General features: G+C 42.1%; 1 protein-coding gene across 1 annotated transcript in view; it reads right to left on the bottom strand.

Moving 5' to 3' along the window:
• CTTNBP2 (cortactin binding protein 2) overlaps window positions 1-13,392 on the bottom strand; it is a gene marked incomplete at both ends in the record, with an annotated part of 154,124 nt that extends 140,732 nt beyond the window's left edge. Inside the window, 2 exon segments of the mRNA XM_082662319.1 lie at window positions 1,418-1,525; window positions 13,312-13,392. Coding sequence (XP_082518445.1) covers window positions 1,418-1,525; window positions 13,312-13,392 — 189 coding nt within the window.
• Between the last annotated feature and the right edge of the window lie 2,930 nt (window positions 13,393-16,322).

Below are 16,322 nucleotides of genomic sequence, written 5' to 3'. Positions count from 1 at the left end.
AACTGTGCACAAGTCTACTTAGCAATTCTTATCGTTCAAAAAGCAACACCCTCAATTCATCACTGGCATGGAGCTGGTATAATCACACTCCACTTTTTCTGAGCCCATCATTCTCTGTCATCAGATTGAAGAATAATTATTATCCCCACTATACCAATTTCCAGGTTATGAAAATGTACTTAACTCATTATTTCAGGAACTGTTGCCCCTTGCCCCACTGGATTCTCAGCGTGTCCACCATCTCCATTATGTCTGACCGTCCACCGTTCTCTCTTTCCCCACCATATTAGCACCCACAGGGGCAACCTTGTTTTTATTGATACATTCCACAGAGTTTCACTTGTTAAAATAAACTCCCTAAGACAAAGTTTGAGGAAATATTCCCTGGTGAAAAAAATAAATCCATACTTCCTGTGTAATAAATATATCCCTCTCGGTCAAATGACCAAGAGTCAGGAAACACCTGATTACATACAAAGTATTAAATATAAAAGAGGAAAATAAAACCTTAAGTTTGGCTCACATAGCAAAACAAGCGTAATCTTGGGAGTGACCAGTTAAGCTTTCTTTTTTTTTTTTGCGGTATGCAGGCCTCTCACTGTTGTGGCCTCTCCCGTTGCGGAGCACAGGCTCCAGACGCGCAGGCTCAGCAGCCATGGCCCACGGGCCCAGCCGCTCCGCGGCATGTGGGATCTTCCCGGACCGGGGCACAAACCCGTGTCCCCTGCATCGGCAGGCGGACTCTCGACCACTGCGCCACCAGGGAAGCCCTAAACTTTCTTGATGTAGAATTTTCTAACATAATTTTTAAGGAAACAAAACTTTACTGAGGTATTCTAATATACTGGAAGATAATTCTTTGCAAATTATGGAAAGTTAAAAATTACTGTAAGATCAGATGAAAAAGTAATAAAACTATTCGAAGATACATTATGTACATATAAACATTTAGTTTTTAACTCAAGAGTCTCTGAAAATAAGAAATCATAATTTATACATGAAGGAAAAAAACCTCTATTTTCAGCAATTTCTTTTATAAATGATTCTCTTAGTTTTTCCTCACTGGCCTCACATATGTTTAGGATACCAAGCTACCAATTTTCTGAGAACTTGTGTCTTTAACCAAATACATATGGGAAACATAAAAGGATTTCAGAAGCAATACAGCTTAATTCTCAAGTTCCTCAAATTAAACGGTTTAGAATCATTCCCCCTCCTTTCAATGACCATCTGACCTCAGTGTGTGTTTGGGCTTATCAAGGTTATGGGTTGGTATCTGGGGTAAAGGGCACATTTTAACCTGATGTAACATTTTAAATCTATATGACTCAAAAATTAAGAAGCAGCAGCTTTGCCACTGGCCATTTGAGAAAAGAAAATGATATAGAAATGGGACTCGGCCCTAGAAGGTTCTTACCCGCAGGGCCTCGATGACGAGGTCTCTGGCCTCCAGCTCCCCTTCCATCACGCTGAGGAGCATCCGAAGCTCTGATTTACTGAGGTTGTCCACATCGAAGTCTTTTTTCTGTAACACAAATTTTAAAAAATGAAAAAACTTCCTAAAGGTATGCAATGGACCATTTTTATCCCAGTGGCTCAGCAAACCCGAGGGGCCCCGTCTGGCAGCAATCCACGGTCTGACCTTCTAGGAGAGGTAAAAACCACAGTGCCAATATCCCAAATCTCTCCACTGAGATCTATTTTCCTAGCCTGCGTCCCCACCCAGCTTCAGGATCTCTTTAAATTATACTGTGCAATACAAATTTAAAGTCCCTGGAGTTTGTATCAAAACAGGCCCAGGGTGTGTTGGGGAGAAGTTGCAAAGGTAGCAAAGAGAGCACGAACGTATTGCTCGAAGGGCCCCAACATAAAGGCTCCTGTGAGGTTATTATAAATTCCAAGACTTCCAATAATAACAGGTCATGTTTATAGAACACTGCAGCAGAGGCCACCAGCTAGCAGCCTACAGCCAAATCTGGCCCACAGATGTGTGTTACTTGGGCCACAAAGTGTTTTGTTTTATTCAGTCAGTGCTAAGAAAATCTAAAGATGTCACCCAAAGATCCAGATCGCTGGCTTCCCCTCAAAACTCAGATGACCGGGTAACCCCAGATTCACATTCCCACAGGGTAATAATCCGCAGAGCCAAGTAGCAGCTGCCCCTTTAGAAGAAGCATGCTCTGTGCTACCCGCGACCAAACACACACACGCACATGTAGTGTGCTTGTAAGAGGCCTGGCCTGCCACCCACATGCAGTCATCTGGGCCTGTGGTCAGGCGAGTCTGGTTCCCAACTCTCTTGTCTCCAACTCTGCCCTCTTTCCTCACAACAACTTTTACAAGCAGGTCTCCTGATAGCCATCTTATAGATGAAGCTGAGAGATGACGGGTTAGCGTGCTCACAGCCGGGCCTGGGTGAGTCCACAGCCCCAGCTTCCTCTACAGCACACAGACCACTTCTCCCTTCCGTGGAGACTCATTTGACAAACCCAGTCGCCATCAGAGGGAGGGGAGCACACGTTCATCCCCAAACGTCTCAGGACACCCGACCTCAGAAGCCAGCCTGCAGGACGTTTCCGAACATGCCTTCGCATCTGCCTAGCACCCAGTGGTTTCCAAAGAACTCTCAAAGAACCAAATCTAACCTATAAAATAGGTATCATCCCCTCTATTTTTCGGATGAGGAAACCACAGCTCAGGAGTCGGATAATGCACGCAGTTCACACAACCAGGAAATGGCAAAACTGCAACCAAGTACTGGGATTTGTCTGCACACTTTGTCAGCACAGTGCCAACATTCTAGAGATGAAAACAGTGCTATTCTATCAATGATCCAATGAGAACTAGTTTAGCACCTATGTATCTGACACTGTACTATCACTGTGATGACACAGAAGTAAACATAGCAAAGCCTATAAACGATTCCAGGGACTTCCAAACAGGTATGGCCAGAACTGGTCACTTCTCAGTTTCCAAAGAACCTTCTGGAAGAAGATGATGGTATAAAAGGGAAAGAGACCAGAGCTAGCTGGCTCTCTGAAGAAAGATTTTCAAAGGATCTTCCTCTTAAAACTGTTTCTTTTCGTACATACATTCAACAGAGCAGTTATTTGTAAAGGCAGGGGCTAAGGATGGAAAAAAAGAAAAAAACCTATAGCAAGCCTACAGGATGGATAGTTCTGGGAGACCCTTGTTTGGAAGGTTAACTTATGGATGTTCTGTGAATAGTAAAGTCCAATATACTAGGGCTTAAATTCTGCTCCCATTCATACTTATTTCACGTAAGTCTTATAACTCAGTTCTTTTCAAATTCAGGCATAAGAATCACCTGGAGATTAACAATCTGTTAACACAGATTGCTGGGCTCCCTCCTTGAAGTTTGATTCTGAGGTGGGGCTGTGAATTTGCCTTTCTGTGTGCTCCCGCTGCTGTTGGTGGTTCTGGTCCAAAGATGATACTTGGAGAAGCATTCTGTAACTTATCTGAGTCTGTTTTCTCATCTATATAAAAGAAATCCCAACATCTATCCCACAAAGTTCTTGTGAGGATTAAACAAGAACTTATCAATGACATACACCCCCATGTTCACAGCAGCACTATTCACAACAGCCAAGACATGGAAACAACCTAAATGTCCACCGACAGATGAATGGATAAAGATGTGGTACATATATACAATGGAATGCTACTCAGCCATAAAAAAGAATGAAATAATGCCATTTGCAGCAATATGGATGCAACTAGAGATCATCATATTAAGTGAAGTAAGTCAGAAAGAGAAAGACAATATGATATCACTTATACGTGGAATCTAAAATATGACACAAATGAACCTATCTACGAAACAGAAACAGACTCACGGACACAGAGAACACACTTGAGGTTGCCAAGCGCAAGGGGGTTGGGGGAGGGATGGAGTGGGATTTTGGGATTAGCAGATGTGAGCTATTATATATAGGATGAATAAACAACAAGGTCCTACTGTATATGTATAGCTCAGAGAACTATATTCAGTACCTTATGAAAAAACATAATGGAAAAGAATATAACAAAAGAATGTGTATATATATGTATGTATGTATGTACATACATATGTATGTATAACTGAATCACTTTGCTGTATAGCAGAAATTAACATAACACTGTAAATCAACTATACTTCGATTAAAAAAAAGAACATGTCAATGAAGTACTAAATAAAGGCAGGTGACTGTTATTATTAAAGCTGAGAGCACCCAGATGTTTTATGTAGGGAGGAGGGCTATTGGCTATGAGCCTATTTCTTTGAAAATCTATCAGCCCAAGTCCAATAAACTCAGTTTATTGACTATGATGAAAGACTCTTTTATCCTGGTTTTTCCCCACTGAGATGGGAGAGTTAGATGCAATTCTATGTGCATTAGATGGTAACATTTTATTAATGCTACTGCTGGTGGTTCTAAAGATTTTAATTAATTGTACATTTTATTGTCCTTGTTTCCCTGAAGCTTCCCAAGCAAAGCACTCCATTTTAAAAGCTAATAAATTATGAAAGACATTGCCAAGATTCTGATTCACATTAGAGTCAGGAGAGCTTGCCCTGGTTCCATCATCATCAACATCACAACATGTGACCGGCAACCAACACGTCTATTTTTTAATACATCACCGTCAATAAAAAGGAAAATTCATTAAAGAAACACTGTTACAAGGATTCTTGCTAAACCATAAATTATGCTACAGAGAATGTTAAAAAAAATCTGTCTCCCATCAAAATATATTAAGTGATGTATTATTTTAAACATTGAGTGCATCTGTCTGCCTGCTTCTCTCTCCCCTACGTCTCACCGCCACTTCCTCACTAAAGACACTTCTAATGCCGGCCTTCAATCATAAAAATATTATAAGAATATTTTCAAAGGGTCATTCTCCAATACTTGATGTTTTCATTCCCTATTCCGGCAAAACTGGATAAAAGAAAGTACATGAATTATGTTACAGGTCTTAGGACTCTCAGTATTTTACAAATAAATTCAAAACATTTTGGTAGTTTTAGAAAAATAAAGAAGCTCAGAAGCAAAAATCCCATTAAAAAAACTATTATTGTTTCATATTAAGCGTCATTTATCTGACCTGATGCACTTATAGTGCAAAAGTACTTAGATATAGAAAAAGCCATTATTAAAGTTTCTTGGTTTAAGAGCAAAATAATTATTCTAACTTGTGTAATTTTTAACCCACTTCAAGGTAAAATTGACATAAAAATGCTGTACATTTTTAATGTATACAATTTGATGAGTTTGAAGATAAGTATATATACCCGGGAAAGCCTCACCACAATCTATGCTACAAACAAATCCATCACCTACAAAAGTTTCCTCTCATCCTCTCATTTTTTGATGATAAATCATGTAATATTTTAAAAGACTAACTTGATAACCGAATTTTCAAAAGAAGAGACAAGACCGGATAGATCTAAATGCCACACTCACATAAAAAATTAGGATCTCCATAAAGGCACCTAAGCCAACATGATACCCATGCCTCCCCACCCCCCAAAAAAACAAAGCAGACACGTTCAGAGACTAAGCTTTATTACTACTGCAACAGCTTTTCCTAATTAACAGAGAAAAATCCAAATCTCATTTTTTAGTGATGGCAAGGCACTCAGAAAGTAAAGGGAAAAAAAAGAAACTGGTAGATTTCAGCTCCGCAGGCCACTCCCCTGCCTGTCACGTTTGATGTCTGCCAGGAAAAGTACTCTAGGAAAAGCACTTCTTAACACCTATTTTTAAAAATCTGGCACAGGCAGCTTAAACTAATCCAGAGTCTGGCCATCAGATAGAAAGACTTCTTTGGGGCATATATACATGAAAGAGGAGACACAACCTCAAACTCTTCCTGTTCAACACAGCAGTCTGCAACAGCTCTGAATTATGCGGAGCAGGTGTGGGGATGGCATTCTTCTGGATAGTCTCCTATAGGCTCGGAGAGAGGGAGGGAAAGGGAGGAAGATGACAAAATAGAACCTGGCTGAACTGTCATCTTAACTTGCCAACTGAACATAGGCCAATACCAAGTTTCCTCCACTATCACTCTCCTCCCACTCTTCCTGAAAGAAACAAATCTAAAATACTTGGTTTATGTAGGGAATTCGACAGTCACAGCCAAAAAGCACCAGAAGACCCTTACCTGTATCCTTTAGGAATTAATGGGGTGAGCACATTGATGGGTACCATAAAAGCCTTCAGGAGTTATTATGAGTCACAGTGGCAGAAGTGTCCCTCAGATCTTTGCCCAAACACATCAGCTATGGTGAAAATCTAGTGACCAGACACAAAGCCAAACATGTTCTCTGGCTTCTCTCACAGACACCAAGAGCATCTCCTCCAGTTTCAAATCTAGTGGGTTGTGCCTACATTTGATCAATGAATTTACAAGGGAGGGAGGAGGGGTACCTGAGAAAGCAGATGGACTGAAAGAACCTTATTTCATCTCTTTGGACCTCCGGTTTCTCAGTGGTAAAAAGAGAATGTTGTACTAAGTGATCTTTAAAATCTCTTCCAGACACCAAATGTCCTGATTTCACATACCATCAGAGTAACTGGATTACTGGACTGAGGAAATTTAGGTCATTCATTGAAGCCTTTGAGAAATATTTGAAGAAAATTGAGTTTGCCTCTTTACTCAGAAGTAACAGAAATGTATTTTCCTCCCAGTTTAATAGTGGGTACTAATAATTAATAATGCATTCAGAACTTCCTGTGTAAGCAAGATTTATGCTTTGGGAATGAATAAAAAAGGCTGTAAGGAAGGGAAAAGCAATGAAACTCGTCCTGAGATTAAGGAGAAAAAGCAAAATGTGAACACTATCATTAACATGAAAAAATTAAAAAGAACCCTTACATTATTTTTAAAATGTGAATTTGGCCAGTTATGAGGATTTTCACGATGGAAAGTACGTGTTTCCATGGTCTAAAACTATTTCAAACTATTTCTGCAGTTATGTCTTGCTTTGAGATTATTCCTCCTGACTTCTCTCTAGAGGGAGGTAAGAGTTTTTCTGCCCAGGGCTGCATACCTCTAATTTCGTTCTTCCTAATCCTTCTTTCTCCTCTAATTCGTCTGAATCCCATTTTCTTCAGGACACAGCTCGAATCCCACTTCCTTATGTCTTTCCAGACACATAAATCTCTCATTTTCTCAGTTCAGTCTTAGAGTCGGTTCTATTCGTTGATTTACAACTAATCATGCCCTGCCTTGTGTATTTCCTCACTATATTAAATTTACTTATCCATATTTACTCTATTTTCTCACCTCTACTAGAAGTGTCAGGACAGCAAGAGTATTACATCTTTACATGATTTTACCTAACATATATGCCTCCTGCTTTTGGTGTGAAAATGCCTCTTTCACTCAGTATAACAACACAAACCATGTAAATGATGTGTAAACGGATATACTAGTCTTACTTAGGTACAATATTATGGCCCACTCTGGGGGCAACTAAGTAACTGATCAATCATTTTCATTCATTTTTCAAAAACCATTTACAGTAACCTAAAGTAGGGCAACTTGGCGTGTGCCTTTAAAGCCACATGCTGAGAACTTGGGATCAATTCTCCATGGCCATGCACCTCAAATCAACCATGCCACCCCCACCCGGGGTCTGTCATGCAAGACAAGCAACTCAGTGCATTAGAAGGAAGTAAAACCAACAAGTAAACAGACCGTCAGGAAGGAAACCTGGTAATAGATGTAATTAATTTCAAGTTCGAGAAAATGGGAATGAAAAGCACAAACGTGGCTCAGTTAGGGGCAGTAGCCTCTGGTAATTAAGTGCAGCTACCTCCCGTTTCCTCCTTTTAGATCTCCTCTCAGCCTCCATTTTTACTTTGGAGGAAAAAAAGGACCACATCTCAGATAAAGCAAATGTCTATTTCCACCGTAACTCAGTTTTTCAATGTTAACACCACCCCTATGTGGGACATGGATCATTTTCACGTGTGAGCTGGCACCCAGATCCAGTAATTGTCCTTTAAGGAGCTTAGAATGCATTGAAGACTATCACTTCAATTATCTGCAGGTGGCAAAGGTCAGCGCGCTGATTTTCAAGCGAAGAGCTGAGACATGAGTGACTAAATGATCTTCTTACATTTACAAGGCCCTTCTGTAGAAGAACTCAGGCCTTTGGCATTACCTTGTTGCCTTTTCAATGAAATATAAAAATGTCAAAACCAAATCATTTGCAAAGAAGTGTCCGTTCCACGTAACAATGTGGGCTCTACTGCACTTACTATAATAACATTTTACATCCATGTTCAACCTATTTGGTTATTTACTAACAATTTATTCCAAGACAATTTTTTTCTCTTAAACCAGGATTTCTACATGGATGGCACCACACTGTGCACAGCATTAATAATATGATCTCAATATTTTGTGCAAGTTATTTTAAGAAATTAAAGTAAAATTTTTAAAATCCTCTGCTTTCAATGTCATCATTATCATCATCTCTTTTGTAACTGTTCTCCATTTCTTTCCCTAATCATCAAAGACAAGTTTCCTTTTCCCTGTTATATTAGTCCTGCAAAGGAGCTCCAACAGAGAAGAATACAATCAAGTGCATTCAAATAAAGCCTCCTTCTAAAGCAATAATCAGACGGTGCTTAGGTGGTAAACTATGCAGGGGCAGAAGGGAGAGAAACTGTCCATCCTTCCTGGGCACCTTCAAAGCTGAAATCTAGTCCCACGTTTCTAGACATGTGCAGACTATTGCAAACCTCCTTCCTGCCCAATCTTTCCTTCTACTTCCTTTTCCTGTTTCCAAACTTCCCTGCATCTCCCTCTTGATCGCCTCTCAACCATCCCCTCCTCCACACCCCAGTGGGTGATTTGGCCTTGACTCTATTGTTAGAAGAATTCGGGATGGGAGCGGTGCAATTTCCATCCCTCCACCTACACATCCCCAGCCTCAACCATTGTTTTGAAGAGGGAAAATTTAAAGGGAAAACTAACCATGTTGGAAATTAAGTTAAAATTTAAAAAAAAGAAAATCTGTGAAGTATCTGAAATATCATTGAGAAAAGCAGCTTAGAAGGGGACAATATAAAAATAAAAACCCAAAACCATAAGAATCAGGGTCATTGTGCTCAAACAAGAGGAGCCCTCTAACATCTATAATGTTAATTACTACAAACTTCAGGACAACAGTTTCATCACAATCTAGTAACACATGAAGTAAAATTTCTAGTTAGCCAATCAACATTAAGAATTATGACACAGTCTCTTGGTGAGTGTTCATTTTCTTCATTCAATAAATATTGGTGGAACATCTACAATGTGCCTGGAACTGTGCTAAGAAACCTTAGCTTTTACAAATGAAACCCACACTGCTCTTCTTGAAAGATGAGGCTGCTCTCTCCCAGCCAGGGCCTTGCTGTGCATATGATCAACAGCAGATATTTGTAAATGGCTAAGTACTAAGTCTGTGAACCATTTTCTCACCTCATAAAGTTATGTGAAACACAGGAGGATAAAACCAACTGTTAGTCTAGCCTAGGCATGTATTCAATCATAGAGGAGGACAAATATTTTTCTCTAAACAAAATTGCTCCTGTGGGAAATATAACAGTGATAGCAACAACGATAATAAAGTCCAAAAAACAGATGCAAACATAAATATATAACCTATTTAAAAATAAACAAAGTAAGAAGCATCATGATAAACTCAGTTATATTCTTATCTTTGGGGATCATTTTTGTCAATTTCTTCAACCTTTAAGCAGTTTTTCTAAAGCACATACTTGAGACTGAAACTTTTATGCTCATCTTTGCCCTAGGCCCCCTCTCAAGGAACCCTAGAAACCCACCACACTTGTACACAGCTACCTGCAGTCTCCCTGCTCAAGTCCTCCATCCTTCTGTGGAATGTTTCCAGATCTTTCCACTAGGAATCCTGCCTGTGACTCTTCTTCTCCAGACTCCTAATGCAAATTTTTTGTGCCTCTCATGACACCATGGTCTTTGATTTGATTCCCTGGTGCATGTGAGGTTCTAGCACTGAAATGTTTTACTTTAGGACAGCAAAGATGTTACAATGTCTCCACTTCAGTATGTATTTGGTAATGTGTGTTAAATCTACAATATTTCTTACCTAAATTATACTGTGAAACTTTCAATACTCTATAGCTGCCACATAACTGTAATTTTTTAAAGAAAGCTTAGCAAAATTGGCTAAAAAGTTTCTTTTTATTGCATTTACGTTCAGTACTGTCACCTGGAAACACAATTTTCAAGGTGCCAGCTGCTAATTTGTTTAACATCACTATTGTGCATTTTTAACAAAATAATTATCCAAGTTTTTTCTTGTCACTACCACCATGACAACAAAATTTATATCTACTTTTTGTATATTAGTTGCTCCAGAAAAGCCCAGAATGACAAGAATGTTGGTCTGCTTCCCAAACATAGTTCTAAAAAGATCTACATTTTCCTTTCACTCTTAAATTCTTTGGTGACAATAAAAAGCTGGAAGATTTCTGTTTTCCATAGTGCCTTATCCATTAGGACGTATTTTCAGAGTAGACATAGCAATATAGTCTAAGAGTCATCACATTTGGCTAAGGCGCTGAAAATAACCCAGGTCTCCGGCATGGTTCACAGCAAAGACTATTAATATGACCCTACTGAATAATGTAGCTGTTACCTTAGCCTTATACTTGGGATGCTTTCAGGATTTAAGCAGCTAAGAACAAGGACCACAAACTAAATTTAAAGCACTCCACTGAAAATCATATTAAGCTGAAAACTATAAATTAAACTTGTCTCTAAGCAACAATCTAAATAGTCAAAACTTAGTGAAAACATTCACTTTCGAAAATAGCCTACTGCTTTGGGTTTCCATTGACTCATTACTGCCAAATATACATATAAAATGCATAATAAGTAAACCAACTTGAAATGAAATAAAATTCAAAAAAGAATTACCCACTAAAAAATTAAGTCCTCGGCTGCCATAAACTCAAAATGCATCAACATGCCTTTAAATTTTAATCATTAGATAAGAGGCAGTTATAATGACAAATATTCTTCAACCTAACTTTTCTTTAATTAAAAAATCAGTCTAGGGGGCTTCCCTGGTGGCGCAGTGGTTGAGAGTCCGCCTGCCGATGCAGGGGACAAGGGTTCGTGCCCCGGTCTGGGAGGATCCCACATGCCGCGGAGCGGCTGGGCCCGTGAGCCATGGCCGCTGAGCCTGCGCGTCCGGAGCCTGTGCTCCGCAACGGGAGAGGCCACAACAGTGAGAGGCCCGCGTCCCGCAAGAAAAAAAAAAAAAAAAAAATCAGTCTATAGGTCAAGTAGCTGATATAGGCAGACTATACTTTATTAAGTGAAAAGTTAAATGTTCAGTTTACTGCATAAGAAGCCATCATTAAAATTTCACTAAAGTACCAAACATTTTTTTAAATACTATATTAAGAATTCTTATTGCATCTCCTCAGAACCCTATAGGATTTTATGGAAATAACAAAGGAGTTTCACTTTCACAGTTTTTCCGTGGCTATTCAAATCAACCAGGGTGAAATGATCAAACTTCTACCTATAAGCAGTTAAAAATCAGGCTCCTGAAAATTTTAAACAGCAGAAAGGGAACACTGAACTTGTTAACAAAAAAATCTGCTTAGTGTCTAAGGCTCTGTTTATAATCTAACCAAATAAAACTATAGGTCAGCTACAGAGCATAACTCAGCTGTTTTTGTTTGATTTAATTGTCAGGTGATTAAAATACTGAGGGTAATAGAAAAACCCATTTTAAGTCAATTAAACAAACATTCAACCTTCCTGGGAAACAAGAAACACACCCCTCTTTCTTTTTTCTCTCACTCCCCTCCCCTTACCATCTCTTGGGGATGAAGGTACCCAAACACTTCAACTTCTCGGAGAGGTTTGTTGTCTTAATAGCTACCTTCTTTTACTTCACGCAGGGGAACTGATTTCCTGCATCACAAGTAGGCAGATTTCATACGAAATCTTAAGATCACATTTTCTACGTAAAGAATGAAAAATCTATTTTCCTAAAAGTTTCAAATCAAAACTTGCCAGTTTCACAAGTGGAAATCAGCAGCCCTCCGCCTCCGTGTTTCCTTCTCTCCCTGTTTCTCTCTTTCCTTCCCAGGCTCAGCTCCTCTCATGCCCAAGTAGCTTTCCTCCTCATCTCTCCTCTACCTCTCCAGAAAGCCCTACCTCCAAATGCAAGGGGAGGAAGTTCAAGCAGCTCTGGCTATTCACACCTGGCCCTGCCCTCAGCTGCTCCCTCACCGAGTCTGGTCAGGTCATGAGTGGGAAAAACGGAGGGGCGTCCACGCTCGGCTCACTGCATCCTACCCGGAATCTCCTGGGGGAGCAGCAGAATCGCGCCTAGGGTGGGAGGCGCTCCCAGAGCTGCCTTTCTTTGCAGATTCTTGCAGCTCCTACCAAGCTGCTTCCCAAACCCCAAAAACATTTCCACGCAGGAAATGTGGGATCAGCCTTCCCCTAAGGTACGGGCTGGAAACCAACCGATGAGCCTCTGTGCACGGGGAGATTCTGGGGGTGAAAGTAGGGACCAGCGATGGATGGAAGCTCATTTGGCTTCTAGACCCCAGGGAAGAAACACACTGTATTGATACCAGGTGTTGAACCTCCACCTCGCCGGGGCATAGTCTCGGGAAGAACGAGGACACCTCCCCCGCCCCAACCCCAATCCCCATCACCAAGTGATGGGGTAGCAGGCAGCTGGGACCCAAAGCGCCGGCGCTCAGCGGCAGCAGCGCCTACAGCTGGGCATGGGGCCTCTCCCAAGGGGTCTCAGGCACACGAATGAATACACACACACGCACACACACAATGGGCATCCCCACACCTGCTCGGCGCCAACCCGCCTCCCCCTCGCTGCTCTCCGGGTCCGCTGAGAGGTGCCAGGCACCCCCGAGACACGCGCCCACAGCCACGCGCGCAGAGAGAGGCCAACAATGGGAGGGTGTCCAGTTCTCCGGGAAACACACCCCAGCCCTCACCCCTGGCCAAACCCGACCGAAGCAGAGGGAGTGGGTACAGAGGCCACACGCAGGGAGCCCCGAGAACCGGGCGAACCGGGGCTGCTTCCCGCGAGGCTCGGAATGGACAGGCGGTATCCCCAACCCAGGCGGCCGCCTCGCCCCGGCCTCGGGGGATGAGGCACCCCGAGGAGGGGGCACCCCGAGGAGAGCGCACCCGGAAGAGCCCGGGCTGGCAGGGCGCCCCGGGGGCTCCCACCCCGGAACCCCGCGCCCACCCTGGGACCTCGGTTACCGCCGCCTCCGCCGGGGCCCTCGCCGCCTCCTCTGCGGCGCGGGAGAAGTCGGGCTCGCAGCTCGCGCCGTCCGTCGCCATCTTCCTGCTCTAGCGGATCCGAATGCGAGCTCGGAGCGGCAGCTCCGGGTTCAGCCCTCCCGGCGGCGGGCGGCGCTTAACCCGCGGCGCTCCGGGGACGCGGGCGCTCGCAGCCGGGCCGCCGCTGCCGCTGCAGCGCTCCCTCCGCCCCCTCGCCGCCGCCCCCGCCGCCTTAACCCGCTGCGCGCCGGTGCGCCGCCCGCCGCCGCCTGGTCCCCGCCCGGGGCTGCCAGCCATCAGCCGGCTCCTTGAGGTGAGAGAACTGGGCACGTGCCCAGGCCGGGTTAAGGCCCGGAGCGCAGAGGGCAGAATCAAAGCTCCAGGGCGAGGCGAAGGAAAGAAGGCGCCCAAGAGCTGATTCGCCTGACACGGCCCCACCGAGCCGGCGGGGCAACGACGGACCGATTAAATGCCCGGCCTCCCTAATCCGAATTCTCTGTTAGAGCCAGGAAAGTCCTTCACTTCAGCCCCCTCTCTAGCCCACCTCTAGAAAACACAGAAGGCACCCTTTGCTTTTTTCTTAAAAAAAGAAAAAGAAAAAATTTTTTTTTACATCCAATACTGCCGCCAGGGCGTTTTTACCCATTTGGTGTATATGCCTGCCTTTGTTTGATTCTCCTTCTCCCAAAACCATCAACTTCCAGATCAAAATGCGTGCTGCTACCCTTTATTACGTTACACCCGGCCCCTCAGCCCTACCTTTCTATACAATCTCTTTTCAAGAAAGGTGAAGCAAGGCACTTTTTCGTTCTTTACCGCAAAACTGAGTGATTTTCTGAAGGGCTAACCAAGAAGTGTTAAGTGTCATCGCTTGTAAAAGAAAGCTCTCTACTTTTAAGAGAATTTAAAAGAATTACTCCCATGTGGTGGGGACACACACACCAAAAAACAAAAAGAAAATAAAAACTTGCCTAAAAATTGATTTTATGGGAATTATAGGTCTCAGAAGGTATCTCATGAGATGAGTGAGTTAGGCTCAAGCGCTTAATTTTCCCTTCCCACATCGGATTCAGTTCCTACCCTTTCCTGCCAATTCCTAGGATGTGAAAATCTATCACCTTATCAAGACCGTATGGTTACATGCCTTCCCAAATCACCAGATCCCAAAAATGTGCTGAAAGCACAAAATCAAATGGAGGCATTCAAGCTGTGTCTCAAAGAAGTAAAAGCAAACCATAACCAAATCCTGGACTTGAATTTCTGGAAGATGATGTTTAGTCTGAGGGTTACAGATCAGAGTTCATTCTTTAAAATGGCAGACTCCTAATGAAAGGTTTCAGCACTTTTATTGCTTCACTTTCCAAACTAGATCTAAATATGACACAAAACGGGGCAGAGAAAAATCTTTTCTGCAAAGGCCCTGAAGGGGGGGGGGGGATCAATACATTGTAAAAAGTTCCCTTCCAGAAAAGGTCTACATCAAGAAAGAAGTTTCACCTGGAACCCTGGGGTTAAGGGTCAAAGGTTTAGAAATCACCTCCAGGGTATCCTATAACCAGAGGTGCTCATTATTTTTCTTTGACTTCACTCTGATAGCTACTCCCTCTCTTAGCCCTATGTTTTCCATCCCTGTTCATTGTACCACTTTCTTTTATGAAATATTCTCTCTGAAATTGCTCAATATTAGAATAACTAGATTCCTTGTAAGATGAAAGAAAAGCGTTTGACAGTAAAACTTAGGTGCTGAACTGATAGTAAAAATTTTAAGTTGAAACCTAAAAGCATTCCTTGTTCTTTTCAAAATGCATTTTCACATCACAAGGTAATACATTTTCTTGATACTGATACTTGATACTGATGTTGAATTACTACCCAAGAAATTAACCAGCCCACTTCTGGGGGGGGGAAATAAAGAATAAACTTCACTTGGGAGTTAAGAACTGGGAATATGACATGACAATATTTCTGGGAAGCAAATCCCATTCATTTTATACATGCAGCTCAATTTTAAAAAATCGTCATTGGGATGAAATAGCTTCTATTAGTCTAAATAAAATTAAAGCAGAATCACATCACAAAGGAATCAATCCCTGAGTGGTTTCTTCCCTCTCACCTTTTTTTTTTTTAAATGAAAAATAAACAGGTTAAAAAAAAAAAAAGGAAGAAATCACAGGACAGCACATTTTCTAACTGCCAAAATCTAGGACATGGGAAGGAAAACAAACAGCATTTTGTCTCTACCTTAAAGCTGCCACTGCCCACTGCTGAGGGCTGAAGGAATATCCCACCCTACTGCACAGAAGTAGAACACTAGGAGTTAACTGCCTCACCAGCTGCCTGGCCCAGGCTGCTTCTCCACCTGGAGGACACTTGCTGGGTTTTTTTACTCTCCTGAGAATTAGCCTCTGTTGAGATTGCAAATTAACTCTTTCTGAAAGACTTCCTTTGCACAAAGACAGGCTCTATTAGCATCAAACCAAAATAGATCTGAAAGGGTAGTGACTTGATGGCTCTAGAAATTAAATCTTTTGAAGCTTCATAAACAGCTTAAAAAAAAAAAAAAAAGACATCCCAGGGTTAGAGTGAAAATTTCTGGAAGGTGGGGAAAAGAAGAGAGATGGAAGTATACACAGGAAGAAAAGAAACTAATATATATAACAAAATGAATCATGATCGTTAATCAGTAAATTTCTTTCATCATTAAAATGGAAGGAGAGATGGCCTTCCCTGGTGATCCAGTGGTTAAGACTCGGCGCTTCCACTGTAGGGGGAATGGGTTCGATCCCTGGTCGGGGAACTAAGATCCCGCATGCTGCATGGTGTGGCCAAAAAAAAAAAAAAAAAAAGGAAGGAGAGATACTGAATATTTTACAAACAGAGAAAACTATTGGTTTCATTATTTTCTGAATCCTGGAATAGAGGTATTTGTGCTACGCCATAGCACACTCTTCAAGATTCTCTTTTAAGACCAATGAAATGGGTTTCTGCAG

This window comes from Grampus griseus, assembly GCF_964374135.1.
Source record: "Grampus griseus genome assembly, chromosome: 9".
Lineage (NCBI taxonomy): Eukaryota > Metazoa > Chordata > Mammalia > Artiodactyla > Delphinidae > Grampus > Grampus griseus.
Note: the sequence above shows the minus strand (reverse complement) of the source record. Positions and strands in the feature narration are given on the sequence as shown.